This window comes from Epinephelus moara, chromosome 12 (genome assembly GCF_006386435.1).
Source record: "Epinephelus moara isolate mb chromosome 12, YSFRI_EMoa_1.0, whole genome shotgun sequence".
Lineage (NCBI taxonomy): Eukaryota > Metazoa > Chordata > Actinopteri > Perciformes > Serranidae > Epinephelus > Epinephelus moara.
Genome location: NC_065517.1, coordinates 38,821,203 through 38,839,846, shown reverse-complemented (window position 1 = coordinate 38,839,846; position 18,644 = coordinate 38,821,203). Strand labels below are relative to the sequence as shown.

General features: G+C 42.0%; 1 protein-coding gene across 3 annotated transcripts in view; it reads right to left on the bottom strand.

The window, feature by feature from the left end:
* Positions 1-13,301, bottom strand: part of LOC126398821 (1-phosphatidylinositol 4,5-bisphosphate phosphodiesterase beta-1) — a 207,704-nt gene extending 194,403 nt beyond the window's left edge. For all 3 annotated transcript variants that reach the window (XR_007570817.1, XM_050058427.1, XM_050058428.1), the window contains exons 1-2: positions 12,952-13,301; positions 6,199-6,276 (exon numbers count right to left, since the gene is read on the bottom strand). Coding sequence is in view for 2 of the 3 variants with exons in the window: in XM_050058427.1 (XP_049914384.1) it covers positions 6,199-6,276; positions 12,952-13,050 (177 nt within the window). In the remaining variant the exon portion in view is untranslated. The remainder of the gene's footprint in view (positions 1-6,198; positions 6,277-12,951) is intronic.
* Positions 13,302-18,644: the final 5,343 nt, after the last annotated feature.

Here is an 18,644-nt window from a genome sequence, read left to right as displayed (position 1 = left end):
TTTCTCCTCAGTCAATAGTTCAGGGTCCACATAGCTGAATACATTTAACGTCATTTGCGTTTGGCCATATATCCTTAAGCTAGTTTACGGTCTCTGTTAGTAGCTGTCCGTTAGTCACTCACTCTACAGCAGGAAGCCACGCCTCAAAATAAAAGCAATGTGCCGGAAATTCACTGTACTTCAAAATAAAGTGTGTTTTTTACAAACATGACATGTTCGCAAATCACTTACGGTCCATTCAGACTGGACCTGTGACCCACTTTTGGACCGAGACCCACCAGTTGGGAACCACGGTTTTAAATGTTGCCATTAACCACATCATGGTCTCAGTGTGATGTACCATCTTTTGTGTGCCTGCACCTTTCCCTCCTGCTCACATTGATGTGACTGCAATATAATTCAGAGAATATCCACTGTCAGAAAAATGAAGAGTTAATTTGCTGCACTTTTTTATTACCATGATTCTGAATCGCCGGGCTTTGGGGAGGATATTAAGTCTTTCCCAGTCAAAAGGTCATTGGCATTAAAGTTGAGGCTGAGCTGCAAGTCGTTTTTCATTTTGTCAAGACAAATTTGAAATAATCAGACTCATGACTTCAGTCTGAGTTCAAATCATATGACTTGAGTCCACAAGGATGACACACTCTATTAATAGCCTTAAAATGTCTGTGTAGACAGCATCGAGTCAATAAATAATTTTGAACTAAAATATATCTATTAAATGAGACGTTTTTCCTTTTCAATGGAGAAAAATTTGGTGGAAAAACTGAAAATACAGTAAAACTGTTTCCATCAGTGACAACATGTGTTTGAAAGTGAGCGCAGTAGGCACACGGAGCACAGTTCTGCTGTGCTTCTGAAGAATCTGAGGAATGCTTTTACTCGGCAGGCCATCAGCCCGAGTCTCTAACAAACACACACATAACAACTGGACACAGCTTCGCAGCTTGTTTAAATTGGTCTGCCGAACAGATGTGCGGTACCATTATGAATAAACGAGAGCGAAAAACACGAGACGGGACATCTTTATAAACACGTACAAACACGCCTTTGTGTGGGCTGTGGCAGTGAGGGATATGGCAGGTGTCTTTCTTTATGCCCTAATAAAGTTTCGTCCGTGCAGCGCTTGGTATCAATTTGAGTTATTATGTGTGCGGCAGGACTGCTGAGAGACAGAACAGACACCCACACACGTAAATGAGCACGCACACTGAAGCCTCATCATTCAAAATCCTTGTCTTATGACAGAGACACAGGAAATAATGACAAATTGATGCCAAGCAGCCTCTCTCAATTCTCTTAGTGGAGAATCACACTCAGTGCTTGTTATCTCTGACCACAGACACACACTTTTCCACACACACAAGCAAGCCAGACATAAATAGCGCTCCTCTGTTCCTCTATCTGTCCGTCTGTCTCTCTCTTTCCAGACGAGGAAGTCTTTCCTCACTGATTGTTTAGTAGAGCTTTATAAAACAACCACTCTTTTTTCTTCATACATTTACAGTAAGACGCCAACATAATCCTTTCGTAGCAGCACACTCATAAATGACACATGTATTATGTTTGTGTGTGCAGAGGTAAAGTCTCGGTCAGCACTCTTGTCTAAGCACTGGTATGGCTGCAGTGAAATACCCTCATCTAGGCAAACATAAAATCAATGGTAGCTATTAATTAGTCTACCTCTAACTGCCTTTGCTGATACAGTTATACACACAAATAGAACAGGAGCACATTATGCCGTCGAGCTGTTTGGAGCTGGATTGGATTTTAAAGAATAGAGGCAGACTTGCACAGGAAAAAAACACAGCAAACAACATCTTGACTAAACTGGAATAGCCTCTGCAAATTATGTACACACTTTCAAGGTTAAACTGGAAGGAAGTCACATGCTTGACAAGGAGGCTGATAAGAGTGTGGTATCTGAAATTTCACAACCTTGTTCCTGGTTATTATGAAAGTCTTTGCCATAACTGGGGAGGAGAAAAAACACACAATGCACTATGGAATATTCTCACAGGTGTCATGTTAAGCACTGCAGGTGCAGCAGTTCAGATTTCTGTGTGTTTTTCCAGCGCTGCTCTTTAACCGGCTCGAGTCAGAGTGGATGTGATACAACAAGTAGATCTGACCAGGTAATCTGATCGATCAACTAGATATTTAGAAGTTGATCAAATCAGCGTGACATCATTGATAATATTACTCTTACTATTTCCATGGCAACACTGTAACTTCCTGAGCTGAATCAAAAGCCAGTAGGCTACAGTAGTGATACAAAATGGATGGTCTTGCTGTAAATTTTGATTTATATGGCGGACTTCGTTTTGATGAATGGTTGGAAATGGAAACTAAACAAACAAGAGATATGTCAGAGAGCAAACAGTTCTCTGACAGCAGTGAAAAATGGTGTTTTTGAAAAGCTGAATGGTAACAAATATGGATTGAAGCACACTATGTCTTTAGATATAAACGTGCTGTGGATTTTTGACATGATTTCATCTATTTTTTATTTTTTTTTTTCAATAAATTTTGACTTTTGGACTTTACAAAACTCTGGAGTTAACTGTTAGTGGAAATGTTGGGATCACATCAGCTGTGCTGGTGAATCCATGACACAAGGCTATCTTAAAAACAAAGTACAAGTGAAGTTTGTGGACGTAGTGGCTAAATAATTTTTCAGCAGGTATCTTAGTTATAACAAAATTGAGCAAGCAACGCAGTTCTGTGTTTATACATTCGGTATTTATTCTGTTTTGGGAAATCACTCGAACTCTACAAAGCATTAATGTTAGCTCAAACTGGCTAGCTGACTCGACAGGGACTAGAAACTGTCTCTCTTTCTAGGTCATTAGGGTTGGCCTACTTGCTGGAACTGTAAACTAGGTGACTGACTGTTTTCCAGTTATTAGTCAGACCCCATTTATTTCCGTGGAAATGGAGATAGAGTGAATTGCCCCAAAATATGAATACATTTTGATTATATCTAGAATTTCGTTGGTAACTTTTGTTTTATCGCAATATTAGTAGGTTTGCCGGCGTCCTGGCCGACATTCCTGTCACTCCACTCCGTCTCCTTGATGCTAGAGTGATGATTCTGGTTTCATATGAAACTAGAAGACCTAAGGAATCCAGTGGCACCAACAATGTCATGCATGGCCATTTCACAGAGGTGACCATTGACCTCTAGATATCTAAATGAAAATAGATACCCACGAGTCTCCCCTTTACAGACACGCCCACTTTATGCTAATCCAATGTAGTTTAGGGCAAAAACAACTCAGTTTTCTGCATGAAGTATAAATGTGACATTTTCATTTACTGTATCTGAATATTTCGGCACACTGGGGTCCCTAAATAGTTTTGAAATTATGTAAATTGGGTCTGACTGGAGAGCTGAGACTCTTGTGGATTTAATGAGTCCAATTTTGTTTGTCTGCTTTAGCCCCCATTATGTATAAAATGACCTATTGTGACCTCTAGGATAATCACAGCCTCATGAAACTTTACAACTACAAATAAGAGACCATGGGCATTCAGAGGACGGATGGCTTTCAAAGATATATTACCAATAAGGTGGTTTCTCAGCAGTTTCAGTGCTCGCAATCCAATCACCTTCCTTTATCTTGGTGTCTTTACCATTTCTATTAATTCTCAGGTGGTAAAAAATGCTTAAATCTAGCACCAAAAGTTGCTACCAATCCAAAAATTGCTGCAACAGCTTATGAGATATAATTGAGCATGGGAATGGCTATCATATATTTTCATCATAATGTTCTCAGCCCCTACACACTCACAATATTTATTACATATGTATGAGCAGAAAACCTTAGCACACCGTGCTGAGCTGCATCTGAAATTAATCTTCAAGTTCCCAGCTTTCAGATGATGTATACCACTTCTATATCGCATATACTATCACCCTGCTATCTCCCCGTAAAGATACCCTGCCACCCCCCCCCCTCCCCCCAAAAAATAAGACAAAAATGGCTATTTGTAGGTGTCAGAGGGTCAAGGAAGAACCTCCTGCCTTGATGTGCAACTAAACATTCAAAGTATGTCTGCCAATGACAAGATTATGAGCTAACTGGAAGCCACTTGTACTCTACAGCTTCAACGTGTCAAACTCAAACGTGTCTGATCCCTCTCTGATACTCCTAGGTGTACTATGTTAATTATTCCAAGTGGCACGCCTAACGTGGCCACCATAGAATTCTAATGGTGTTGCCATGGTAATGACAGACGGCTGGATAGTGCAATGACAGTAGTGCGTGATAAAGTTGGATAGTTTCAAGCAACTGTCTGTGAACACATTATATTGTTGCTGTGGTAATATACCAGCTCCTTAAGCCTGCAGCACTGTAACATTCCACAGCAACACGTTTCTAATACTACAGAAATCAATGCTCTGACAGCTGAACCACATTGTGAGGACAGCTCATACTGTACACAGTTAGCAAACAAAAAAATGTTCTTTTCTTTTTTATCAATTGGTCCTGCAGATACACACTCAATCAACTCTCTATCTTGCGCTGACACCTGCTCAGATTCACGGCAAATAAGAGGACAAGGGTAAGCTGTTTTCACTTTCACGACAACAAAACAGAAATTACTTTGGTGCTTTGGTGCTTTGGTGCTTTGGTCCTCTCCCCTTGCCAATCATCAGGGCGTGAACAACTTGGTGGACACACCAAAGCTCCTTATAATTAAATTAAGTCTGGGCTTTGCCTCCTTCCCTGCTCACTAAGAGCATTCAGAATGACAATAGCACTGTGTAAAAAACACGCAAGCTTCCTCATTCATTTCAATAAGACAACTGCCTTAGCACATCAGGGGCTCCAGGCACAGAGAGCTTTGGGAAGAATTCGCAGGAAGGACAGATAAAAAGATAGTCCTGGCTTTACTTTTACCGCAATTCAAGCTACACACTACACAATGCAGCCAGGATGCCAGGAGACGGTTGGCATTGTACGTTTCTGCAGACCACATATATTTTACATTTGTATGTTTTGTACAGATCATTATCAAATTCAAAACAGCTTTCTTGGCATGACCATATTAAAACATAGTATTACCAAAGCACATGGAATGAGGTGGTACAAACCCAGAATAGGACAGTTTTTTAAAATGCAAACAATAAAACATTACGTTAACATTACAGTGCAATATCAGCTCTTCTAAAGCTATGTAGTGTATGAGCTGACGTTATAATCGGAGAAAGAGGGGATGGTGGATGGCATGAAGCCCAGTTGAGACCAAAGATTCATGATGAGACGAGTTGAAACAGGCCACTAGTTGCAATCTGTTGTTCTTCAACAGGGGTGTTAGCGCTTTAAGTGAGCAGTAGCAGCAAGCCGCCGTCCGACACCACCAGCACACCGTGAGGACGGAAACAGAGGGCTTGACCGGGACAGAGCACCTGCTGCAGCAAGCGAACACACCGTCTGCGGTCATTTTGACTTGACCAGCGGACTTCACTAAAAGCTGACTGGCTACTGAAAAAAGTGACCTGCTTTACATTTTAAAACCAGACAACGGTGATTTTAAAACGCAGGGGACACCATCAACCGGCTTGAGTTGAACTAAGACGGGCAGTTCACACCGCTGCAACTTTTCTCTGCAACGTTCTAAAACAGTTTCATCTCACCATGAATCACTAGTCTGAAGTGGGCTTAAGCGGGATGCCTGCCAAGCTGCAGACCACTATTGACCGCTGTTCTAAACCAACAAACAACAAAGTGAGTTCAGCAAGTCACTGCAGCATTTCCGGCGGCTTTTTAGCCACCAAATGTGGGTGTTTTGTAGAGACCAATTGCTGTGTTTCCACCAAACTGCCATGAAAAGTGGTTATTATTTACTGAAACATTTCTGTATTTCCACTGGGAATAGTGCTACGAAAAGCACTAGTTTTTAATGAGCTATCTGTGTTTTTAGCTGGGATTGTGCCACAAAAAACTGGTATCTTAAGCCAAAACATGATCTTTTCCTAACCATAACCAAGTGGCCATTGTCTATCTCACAGCATTATGCTAATGTGATGTTTCAAAACTAAGATGGTAGAAACAATAGTTGCTGCCGTTATAACTCTGAATGAACAACTAAAAAGTAAGGACTGCAGAAACAGTTTCAGGTGAGCTTCACAGGTGGAAGCTTCAAGACTCTTCAGGGCTGAAACAGTCGAGGTGGTGTGCAAAGACTCACCTTGTTCTGGTCGGTCCAGTACAAGAAGTAACCTTTGGGGTCGACCGTTAGAGTCACCGGGGTCACAGTGGTAGAATCCTGGAGGAAAACAAAGCAAAAGACATCTGGAGTCAATGTGTGCGTCTGCTTACGTCTGTGTATCTCTGTCTGAGTCTGTGTTTTTACAAGAGCACATGCTTTTGTGTGTATGGCAGAATATTCTCTGGGTAAACCAATTAATTCAGTTCTCAGGATCAAAGCCTGGTTCTTGTAATACCACATGCATTCCAGAATCTGAAATGACATTAAAAGTGATGGTAATGTCGTAAGCATGCACACAACCATTTCCTTCTAGGGTACTTTTCCCGCCGTGAACTGGCATCACCACAAATGACCAAGAAGCCTGGTGAGTGTGTGTGTGTGTGTGTGTGTGTGTGTGTGTGTGTGTGTGTGTGTGAGTGTTTGTTTGAGACGGCTGCAATCATGAGTTGCAGGTTGTTTCACAGCTGATGTTTCCATTTCTCCCCTCTTGTAACAGACAAATGCTTTCCCACAATTCCCACATACAGGCGACTGCAAGCCTCACACACACACACACGCACACTCACAGTTTGACCCTGAGGCATACATGGCAACGCCAGATATTATTGGATGCTTCTATAAAAAGAAAGAGCCTTTGCTTTTTTTTCTGTGTCCACAGTGGCTCCGGTTCAGCACAACAGTAGCATATTGTCCTCCTCAATCAGCCATGGCTGCGAGATCAGAGAGATGGAAACCGCATTTGCTGCACAGAGCAAGAAAATCTTCAAAGTGTCTTCATGAGGCATCTAATGATGTCCCTATCACTGCATTGGGAGACACAGCTAATGGTCTGCATCTGCTGCGCGCTTGTCGTGTTTGGGTGTGACCCTGTGTGACTTGCAGTGTAGGATGTCATGAATCTGTGTTGAGGTGTGGCCAACTGTTAGTACGCTCAAATCATTTCTGTCTAAATAAGACAATCACAGTTTATGGCGCACCTTAAATCAAGACGTTTATGAGCCCATGTTGAGACTGAAAAAGAGGGAAGGAAAGAAAAGAGGGAAGTGATCGCAAAATAAACAAGCGATCGTTTTATGCTGTAAATGTTAAGCTTGTGCATCAGGGCCGTTTGGGATAGCGATGTTTGCCATGGCAACCCACCATTCCCGTGAAATCTATTACAGACTCAAGAGGAATCGTTTTGGTTCTGTTCACATGATTGCACAATCTTTGCAGGCTTGACTGAATGACAAAAGACGCAGCTCATACCACCAAACGCATGCAGCATACTCACACACAGAACTTACAGCCTGAGGGCGAGAAAAAAAAAAGCCTCACGTTCGCAGTTCTTGGCTGTAGCATCTCATGCCGACTGCAGCCCCGTATCTCTGATCTCCATTCCAGCCACAATCCAATTTCTTTAATTTAGATTTGAAAGATTAATATCTCTTTCACATCCTCAATGAAGCCATCAGCTACTCCTAGAAAACTCTATGAAATGATAATGAGTTGGAGCAATCAGTAATTTTACAGTAGGCTGTTTATATTTCCAGTCAAGAATTCACTCAGTGGGCAAGATGTGGCGATTGATGGCTCATGTGATGTCAGAGGGAAAGACACGAGATGGCTTGAGAGCACTGGGAACCTGCCAAATGATGCGAGAGAAGTCATTTTCACCAGCGTCTTCCTTAATGTCCCAACTCTCCATGGCCACCACTACAAACACATTAAGCCATTATGGACTCTCAGCAAAGATTTCCTCATGGGTTTGCACATTTACGAAAAACACAAGTACTTATAACAGCGTGGATTACAGCTACGAGTGCTTTGCTGAGATTACTACTTCCAGAGTGGTGCTGCTCATGCCTTTATTGTCATTTGACTGTTTCTGAGGATTTGTCATTAATGGGAAGACATTAGGTAACAGCAGCAGCCTCCTTTTTTCTGAATTAAGATGAGATTAGTGACTGACTTGCAAAAGTACAAACACCCTGAGGGAACCGATCCAAAGGCAGGAGACAGGAGTGCATATTTTCTAAGTGAAAGGTTTGTTCCAATAGCTATCACCTGAGGGGGTGTGTTAGAGAGGAGCGCGGCACACTTCTGTTTTGTATGCTAATGACATATTCTCCTACTTTTAAGGGATTTTGGGCTTCCCTGTGGAGCGTGATGATATCTTATTCAACACTCAGCAGACCAAAAGAGCCTGATACAAACGTAAGCTTATAAAAATCTCTGTTTACAAGGACCCAGCATCATTTTGGCAGCCGCTGTCACTGATCTCCAAGAAGAAAGGTCCCTTCTCTAAAGGCTTTGGATGTCGACATCCATTGGTGCTGAATATGCCATTTGAACTGCCTTACAAATAATGACACAATCCAGGCAGTGTTTTAAGCCACAACCAGGCATTTCGTGAGCCAGCTGTCTGCAAGCGGCAGCAGCAAAAATACAAGGTGTGTACGTGCACGTCTGTGTGAGGCAGGTTAGGGAGGTCTGGGACTTCGAGGATGTCACAAACATTTCGAGAGGTTTTCTGATTGCTGCTGTATTCTTCATTTTATTTTTTTCAACATTCAACAACCGGGCACTGTGTGCTGAAGTCTGCAGTGCTTCAGACAGTCTGCTGTGGAGGACTCGTGGCTGTTGTTCATACAGTACAGTATGCCATCCTTACACAGTAAACAAAACTCAACACATCTTCTGCCTCCACAGAGTGTTCAGCAGTGAGACAAAATCTGTAATTTTCACTGAAACTAAAAAAAAAATCCCGTCTGCTCTTACACATTCAAATATTGGAATTGCTTGTACAATTTCCTGTTGAGGGAGGTTAGAGTGGAGCCCAACATCCAAAGCCAAGATAAGAAGAAAATTATTTAATACAATCCTTTTTTTCTTACTGGCAATGAATTATAGCTTTATCTCTCTCTGTCTGTTGCGGTATTCCTCTGTGATTCTTTCCATGAAATGATACGGAGAGGAAAGAGGAAGGAAGGAGTGCATGGGAAATGAAACACAGAAAGTATCTGTGCGTACGAGTGTGTTTGTTTGAGGGTGTGTGTTTTCACAGGAAAGGCCTGTTGGGCATTTGGTTCTGGAGATAGGCCCACATGTACAAACTATAGTACACAAACACGGCTGTTAGGGGAAACAGACCCCCCCCCCCCCCACACACACACACACACACACACACGCACACACACACCCCTCTCACAACATACCAGCAAAGGGTGAGCACTCATTAGTAGTTAAGGAAATACTCAAGTTCTCTTATCTGAGCGTCAGATTGATGATTGACAGAGCGGTGGGTTTGCAAGTACGCATAATTTTCTCTTGGCCATCTGTACTGACCACATTCACACTCTCATAACACTCATTCACTAATGCCATCTGGGCCGTGCTTGAATCACCTGAGCTCAGGGAACATGACTATTTCACTGTGTATCTGTGAGGATGATCTCATTAAGTTATATCTCAAAATGTCACACAACAGCACAGCTCATTAATGCCTCTGCTAATGTGACTGGTAGTGTCTAGTGTTGCGTTGTGTTTTGATAAAGAGAACAGGGTGTCTTTGGAGGCGATCTACGTTTAGTCTGATAAAAGATGTAAATAACAAAATCCCCTATTAATTGTCAACTGTGTAACTTGAGTACCTCTCCCATGAATTCAACAGCAAAAAGGGTGAAGCATGTTGAATTCAGTACATTAAATTACAACACAACAAACCTGATAGAAGAGATTTAAGGGAAAAATTTTGTTCCGAAGTTGTATAATTGCCTAGAGTTGGTTTGTGTTCTCACGGCAGCATTTACAAGCGGACCAGATCAAATGCCTTGTGTGAGAAAGCTGCTCTTGATTGGTCAGAATTTCCATGTGGGAAAAATCCAGGAAGTAAAGCAAACGTTGAAGAAGAGTACACTTGCAAGATAAATGTGACACTTTCTAATGTCACAATGGAGGGACAACTACGCAGGTTGATTTTAGCGCTGCTCATCGTGGACTATATTGCTGTCATTGTTCATTTTAGTCAAACCATACAGTTTGAAAACGAGGCGCGGCTCCAACTAGAAAACAATGTTTTGATGCATTGGATGTGCTGAATGTGCATATTAAGGCAGTACAGGAGGAGGTGCACATTAATAATCCTCCAGGACTGTAACATGCTCATGTTTAACCCAAACAATGTGTCACGTGACTGCAGTTGCTTCACATCCAGGTCGGAACACCTTCTCACCACAAACCAACCGCAGACCAAGACCACCTCTTCAAGAAGGTCTCAGTCCGGTTGTTTTTGTGCACACCTGAGTGTGATTGCTGTGTTCACACCTGCCCAAATGAACCGCACTTAAGGGGCAAACTAACTTGAGTTTGATTGAACCGAACAGAACAGGGCAGGTGTGAAAGCAAGTAAAGAAAGTAAATTGTTGGTGCACAATTGCCAGTAAGGATGACATTGCAGCTTGTTTCGCTGCTGCAGCTGGAGCGGTCTCTTTTAAAACTCGAACAATTTCAAAAAATTTTGTCTCCATTAGTCACTTAAACACAAAAACATGGAAAAATAGGGTCCAAGTTAAAAAATATCTAAGTTTCTCTTTAACAACAAAATCCTTCGACAGTTGTCAATTGTGTAACTTGAGCACTTACACAAAATGAACGACACAGTAATGTCTTAACATACTACACAATAAGATAAAGCTGGCAGGTAAACTTAGAAATGTAGTTTACGTAATACAACAGAAAGGTGGAAATATCTACGACCACAATGTTGCATGCTTCTCCTGTTCAGTACAACTGCATAAAGGCGGGAGGTGTAATGTATATGTGGGATTCACAGAAGTAATGTAAGTAGAGGTGTGGACTCAAGTCACATGACTTGGATTTACGTCAGTATCAAGTCACAAATTTCGATGACTTTAGACTCGACTTGACAAAATCAAAAAAGGCTTGCAACTTGTCTTGGATTTCATTGACTCGTGACTTCACTTGGACCTGAGCCTTTTGACTTGAGAACACCTGAAACCATCCAGCAAGCCTTAAGATTTAAAAGAATGTCATTTGAAAAGTGTGCAACAAATTAATTTATCTCCTGAGTCAGCTCACGTCCAAGCTTTTCAATCCCACTAAGTCGACACCTGATACCCCAGATCCACTTTGTTTAAACTAATCCAAGACCATCCAATCAAGGTGCAAGACAGAACGATTAAGAACTAGCATTGCATTACATTACGTTAAAAATTATACCAAAGATAATTTCCCTCATGTACAAAAACTGTGCGGTGGTCAACAATAAAACTAATTTCAGTATCTAAAACATGCAGGTCGAAAATTTAAAAGACAAGCAGCAACTTCCAACAAACTGTCTTAAATAACAAATACAAATTTTATAAAGCATTACATCATTACTCTGTTGTTAAAATGGCATTACATTTGGTGATGAGCGCATTATGACTTGTTTAGGACTCAAAGCCTAAAGTTTAGGACTCGGGACTTGCTTGTTGACAATGAGTTGGTCCCACCACTGACAGTAGGGTAAAGAAACTGAGTCTCAAATGTTCAACATATTGACACTGGAGGCCTAAAACACCAAGTTAAAGCTATTGACACAGCTTTGGTGTAATTATAATACTACACATTACTAATGGATATTTACTCTGTTACACTAGTCTACCTGTATGCTTTACATCTGATGTGATCTTCAATGAGATTCACTGTTTTCACATGAGATAATAACTGTACAGTTGTCTTGTTCAACAACAGCTCCAGGTGTACACATCACTTTGCATATTCAGCGAGGGAAAAACAGCAGCCCGTTTCCCTGAATGACAGAAATCATGACTGTGCTCATATTCAAATGGTCACACCATACAGATGCATGGAGGTTTGGAGAAACCAGAGGAATGCGTGATGCTATTCAAATGAGATGTGCTGCGGAGAGATGTGAAACAAATATCACAGAAAGTCCCCCTGTCAGAGCACATAGAGCCATTATGGTGACAGCACAGGAGATTGAGTTAAACACCATAAGGCCAGCTGAAATTTAATTTGAAGTGCAACAGCTATAGGTTAATTCTGGATTATTATTATTATTATTATTATTATCATCAGAGAGACGTGTTGATTTGTTGTTTGGGGAGGTGCAGTGCGCCATGGCGGTCCGTTAAGAGGCTACTACTGTTGTGTTTTCACCGGCTACTCACCAGCAGCGTGCAATCAATTTTAATCAAGGTCATCTCACTACAGCTAGACAGTCTGTACTACAGACGAATGACAACAAAACAAAAAAGACACGATCGTTATTCAACTCTCGCCTGTTGGTTACACTGTCTGCGATCCGCGTGTTGAACCCTGATACACTGATTAATTGTGGTTAATTGATAAAAACGTTTCCAGTGCAGGGGGAGGGGCGAGCTTAATCCAAATATTTAATCTTATTTAATGAGCACATTCTCACACACACACTCATGCCCTGTCACACACTGGCGCGCACACACATATTGTAAATCGGGCAATGTAAACAAAGCACATGTCAGTAGCCACAACATCTGCTGCATTTCTTTAGACATTTAAAGCAGCAAGCCAAATGCGGGCAGTGCGGTCTCCTCTGACAGTTCAATCTATTGGCTACTGTTGCACGAGCAGCCTATAGATTGTGTAATGCATCCATGGTGCATGCAAATAAAGCGTGCAGAAAACATCCGCCAGTGCAGAAAATAAATGAAAGACTCACTGCCGGTGTCTCTCGCCATTACTTACATCATCCCATTTCATAAATTTGTTGCCCCTTTTGAGGCTCTCGGGCACGGACACTGGCTTGAGCTGCAGCGCATGAACTCCAGGCTGTGCCCCTGCCATTGACTCATCTACTCTTCTCGACGCACGGCAGGGGTGGAAAATGAGTCACTTCACTCTCTTCTACTCTTATTCCCCTTCTTCTCCTTCTGTAATCTTCTTAAAAGCGGGCTGACGGAAGCCCACTACAGCTGCCAGTATGTCATGCCCGCATTGGCGGCGGCGGTGGCGCGTCTCGGCTTTTGGAGAGCTGTGGAGGCGGACGCAGGCGCAGCGAACCGGGGCCACTAACTGACTGACTGACTGAGCGACATGCAGCTAAAGCATAAGAGAGGAGGAGAGGAGAGAGAGAGGCAGAGAGAAAGAAGGTGGGGGATATCTGAATAAGTTGCACGTCTGGTTTTAAATTGTACAAGTCAATGCAGGGACGAGATCGATGCTTGAAGTGATCTGGCGCCTCCGTGCGTCCGAGGCAAGACGGTGGTAATAAGTGGCCCCAAGCTCTGAGCACATGAGAAGGCAGGGGTGTAAAAAAACTCGGAGTGGCAATATACTCAAAGCAGGTGTGTGAAACAGCCGCGTTTGGTTATTGCTGGTTTGGGAAATTATTATTTATGCATTCTGTAACACTGCAAGGTGTCATTCTTTCCTTGGGAGGTGAACAATATAATTTTGTTTGGGAGCTGTTATTGAAAAATCACCATGCTACACCTGGGCTGCAAACACAGACAATGCAGACAGTGTGGCTGGTATTTGTGACATACAGATATACAATGATGATTGCTGGGTAATATATGTTGATGTTGTCCAATGTCCAGCGTGTGCAGTGCCCATCGTAATAACCTTATACCACTATGCTACCCATCATTTTCAACTGCTTATCCGAAGCTAGGTCGCCAGGGCAGCAAGCTGAGCAAAGTATTCCAGACGCCTTACTCCCAAGCAACGCTTTCCAGCTCCTCCTGGGGGACCCCGAGGCGTTCCCAGGCCAGATGAGAAATATAATCCTTCCAGTGTGTTCTGGGTCTGCCTTGTCGCCACCTACTAGTGGGACGTGCCCAGAACACCTCTAACGGGAGGATCCTGATCAGATGACCGAACCACCTCAACTGACCCCTTTTAACGCGAAGGAGCATCAGCTCTACTCCAAGCTCCCTTCGTATGTCCAAGCTCCTTACCCTAACTCTAAGGCTGAGCCCAGACACCTCACGGAGGAAACTCATTTCGGCTGCATGTATCCGCAACCTCATTCTGTCGCTCACTACCCAGAGCTCATGACCACAAGTGAGCGTTCGGACGTAGATGGACCAGTAAATCGTCGTGGTGAACAGAGCTGAAGACTGTGCCACCCTCACTTGTTATTTATGAAATGCACAGTAGGACAGGATTAGAAATATGTCATCATGACTTATCGTTTGGGTGCAGAAGACCCTGAGTCCCCTGTGTTGGGATTTTCGGGCTGATTCGGATCATTTCTTAGACTCACCATCTTTACAGTGGGCAGTTTTTAGGCAAATACTAATATACTAATATTATGTGTGTATACTGTTTATATTTGGTGCCTTGGCTGTGACGTCGACACTCCCAAAAACATATGTTCCTAAATACACCCAAGCAGTTAAACACAATCAGACGTTTACCACAGTGTTGAAACAAAAAGAAACGTCAAGTTTCAACATATCCACGACTTAGTAACGTACAAATGTTACATATCTGCAGTTTGCAGAAACTTACGATAAAGTACTACAAGGATGATAGCTTTTTGTAGGCCGGCGTGGAAGTTATCGTCGCCCGAGTTCCCTTTGGATTTTGGATTATTTCGAAAATAAGCCCTATTGCAAACTATACACATTTTGTTCAGTAAGATAATCTTCACAAATGATCACCACTTTATGATTTTTGAAGCCTAAATGCAGTCGCCAGAAGTAAAAAGCCAACGTTAGGCTACAAATAAACTACACCACCGTTGCAAGACTAACGTCGCGACCACAAGAAGGCTGTAAAGCTCTGTTCTGCATCATGACGTTCTGTAGTCTTATTGAGCCACTTGTTAGCAACCATCCTTTTAAAGACACATAACAACTTCAAAATTCATGAGTTGGGTATATATTGATGTGTTTTCTGTTGTAGAACAAAATGTGAAAGTCTCTTAAGCTCATGTTAACCACAGACCTTATTTCAAGCATCTAACCACCACTGACTTAAAGATAAGGGGATTGGGTGTGCTAAAATGCGAACTCATTCCTTGGTTTTATGACTCATTCCTACACCACCCTATGGCAACATTTATTTGGCGAATGGATGGCAGGTGGATGCAGGTTCAAGGTGGAGGCGGAGCTTTTGAAATGCTATATTATCAGCTGCAGCAGTGAGAAGTGACAGCATAGTTTTCAAGTAAGCGTGTGTCAGCAGGAGCAGAGCACTGACAGCTTAAATACACTGCCACAATCAAAAGAGTGCGTTTGATGTTGCAGCGAGAGGAGTCGCTGACAGGATTTGATTAAAATAAAATAAAAGGATTTAATATGTTTCCAACAGAATTGTATTCTTGCGTTGGAATATTTGAGAAGGCTTTGAAATATTCAGGCTGTCACATTGAGTTAAATTTACATAATGAAATTGTTGAGTGGTCAAAAAATACATGCACACAAGTCAAACATTTCTTCTGGGTGAGGGGAAATTTGCAAGCACGACCTCCTCCTAAAATGCTGGCTGTGTTTCTTGCATCATGTTGATGTGAACTATCGTCATCAAAAGTCAAGTAAGATCTATTATAGTCATGACTGTACGGAGGATAACAGGTGTAAGTTTAATTTAAGAAGTCAGTCCACACCCATCAGCTAGAATGGACACTCATTTCTGTTTCAGTGCACACACATGGCTGTGGGCTTTCTTACTTCTTCATGACTAAACTTCTTCAAAGTTCTGTGAGTCAAGAGTGCGTCACCCCCGCTAGGACTTAACTTTCTTATTAAATAAAACATAAAGCCCCTCTGGGCTTTGTACCACCCACACTGTTTATTTTCTGCCATTTCCAAAAAGGGACTACAGACTATTGGAGTCCTCTGAGCAGTTTTCCCCCCGTGTCTCGCTGTGGTCACTCACTGGCCGGCCCTGGCCTGCAGACATGTCAAACTAGTCAAAGCCATCAAAGTCTGACTGGCATTTTTCATGTCAGTCGTAACTGTAGTTTGTTTGAGTTTGCCTCCTGTCGTTAATGATTGATTAACAGTGACAGTTTGGGGACCGGGCCCTGAGTACAGTCATAGTTGGGTGACAGCTCAGGAGACTGAGAGAGGGACACAAGTGTGGGACAGAAGAAAGATACAAAGACATGAGAGAAACATGAACTCTCATAATTCAAGACAATATTTTATGAATTCCAAAGTAGAAGTGCTTGTTTTAGTAAAAACAACAAATGCACAAAATACAGTCATACCAACGCGGGGACATAAATATTTTTATACCGCAAATGAGTCATTGTTATTCTCCATGCCTCAGACTTTGGTATCCGTCATCCGTCTTCTTATCAGCCCTGAGGTTCCAACTAGCTCTAAAATCAGCTACAGCAGTCTCGCATGAAAGACAAAGGCCTACAGAAAAGGAAATTATTGGATTGTCGCTGTATATAAAGTACTCAGACCCACAAATTTCCTTTTTCGGAGAAACACTGAGCTTTTAAAATGAAGTTACTCATGTTGTCAGCAGTGTTTCTTTCTTTCCTTTTTGTTGAAACAAATAAAACGTAGCAACAGAAAACGCAATCAGTGATGCATCAGAAAGACTGAAGGCAGAGATTAGAAGTAAAAAGGCACTGATACATAATTAAGTGTGCCTCTGTCAGACAACCCAAAACTCTGCACGCATCATGATTTGTGTTTAATGAAGTTCTTGGACATGTGGCAGCAGTTGGTGGAGGAGATCAATCTTATCTTTTGGAACCACAACTTGTCCTCTGGAAGTGATGGTAGAGATTTATTTAATTTCCTAAAGAACAGCTCCTTCTTAAACTGACTTCCTCCACTGCAGAGCCAGATTAACCAGTTAGGGGGCCAAGGGGCAACAATGAGCTGTGGGGCCCTTGTTGAGCCTCATCAGACACTTGTTCCTCCAAAGTATTGAGGTTAAGGGTATAAACTACATTCCATCACAGCATATTAACATTTCTACAGTGGCGTAGTTCAGATTACATATGAGCCGACTTTGTCATTGGGAGGTGAAGGGGATGGTGGATGGTGTGAAACCTAAGCGCGACTGCTGACAAGCAGCAGACCACTGTTCAATACTAACAAATAAGAAAACAGGGTGAATTTCAGCAAACATTGAGGAATTTCCAGCTGCAGTTATGGTGACGTATCCATGTAAAACCAAAACAAGATATTTTCTTGACCATTAACAAGTGTTTTTTATGCCTAAACATAACCAAATGTTAACCACAGCATTTTTTTAAAGTAAAAAAACCTTAAGTTTCAACATATCTGCTACATATGAAATGTACAAATGTTACATTTCCATGGTTTGCAGAAATTTACAATGCTGACATTTATTAGTAAGTAAGTAAATTTTATTTATATAGCACTTCTCACAGAGAGGGCTCACAAAGTGCTTCACAAGATAAAATACAAAAAATACAATAACAGAAACAATGCAAAATACACAAAAACAAATAAAAAGTATTATTCTAGAGATAGGGATGATAAGACGAAATCTGGCATGTAGGCCGGTTGCCATTATACTTTAATGGTGTAGGACAAGAACGAAAGTAAAGGCGGCAAAAGTCCAACAAGGGCGGGCTGGAGTGGTGTTGGATGGGTCCAACACACACCGACTTTCACCCGAGCGGTGTTCCCATCCCGTAAGATTACAAAGCCAAATCCTGTTCTTTTTGCCTAAACTTAACCAGGTGCATAAGTTGTTGGAGGAAAAGAAAACGTCAGTTGGCGTTTATGTACTGACATAGTGCATTTATTTTGAAGGAGACTGTGTGTAAACAGTAAATTCCCTGTGAAACGGAAAAAGAAGACAATTTTGAAAGAAGACAATGCATGTAACAGGCAGAACTTAACCAGTGTCCCAGAACGTCAACAACCAACGCACCCAGGGTACCTTGCACATCGTATGTGGACGTGGAAGGTCCATGACCAAATGTCGATATGTGACGAGGTCGGTGTGAGAATGTGTTGATAGGACAGGACCTCAAGGTTGTTCAGAAATGCAGGAACTGCCAAGGGGTCCTCACCATTTCAGTTTTTGATTGTAATTACCTTACAGTAATTGCCAGACACAGAGTTTGGCTCCCCTGAGAGTCTGGAGCTCACCTAGTCAAGCTACTAATCCAGCACTACTCAGGTGTTTATGTACCACAAATCCTTAAGGTATGTTATCCTAAAAAAAAAGGCATTTTGACAAAACTGGCTTAGCAGGGAACCTTCATATATCTTAATTTAACTGACGATGGGAAGCTTTCAATCAGTGTACCTTTGGTTCAATCGTCTATTTGTCTTAAACCAGTAAACAGAAAAGCAACTGCAAAGCTCTTTTAGTTTTCTTTTAACCTCACCACATGGACAAATGAACACTGTATCCATCGAAGCTTGTTCCATTATCCAACTTGTACACTGAAAATCAAACAAGGAAGCCTTTAAGTAAAGTAAAGT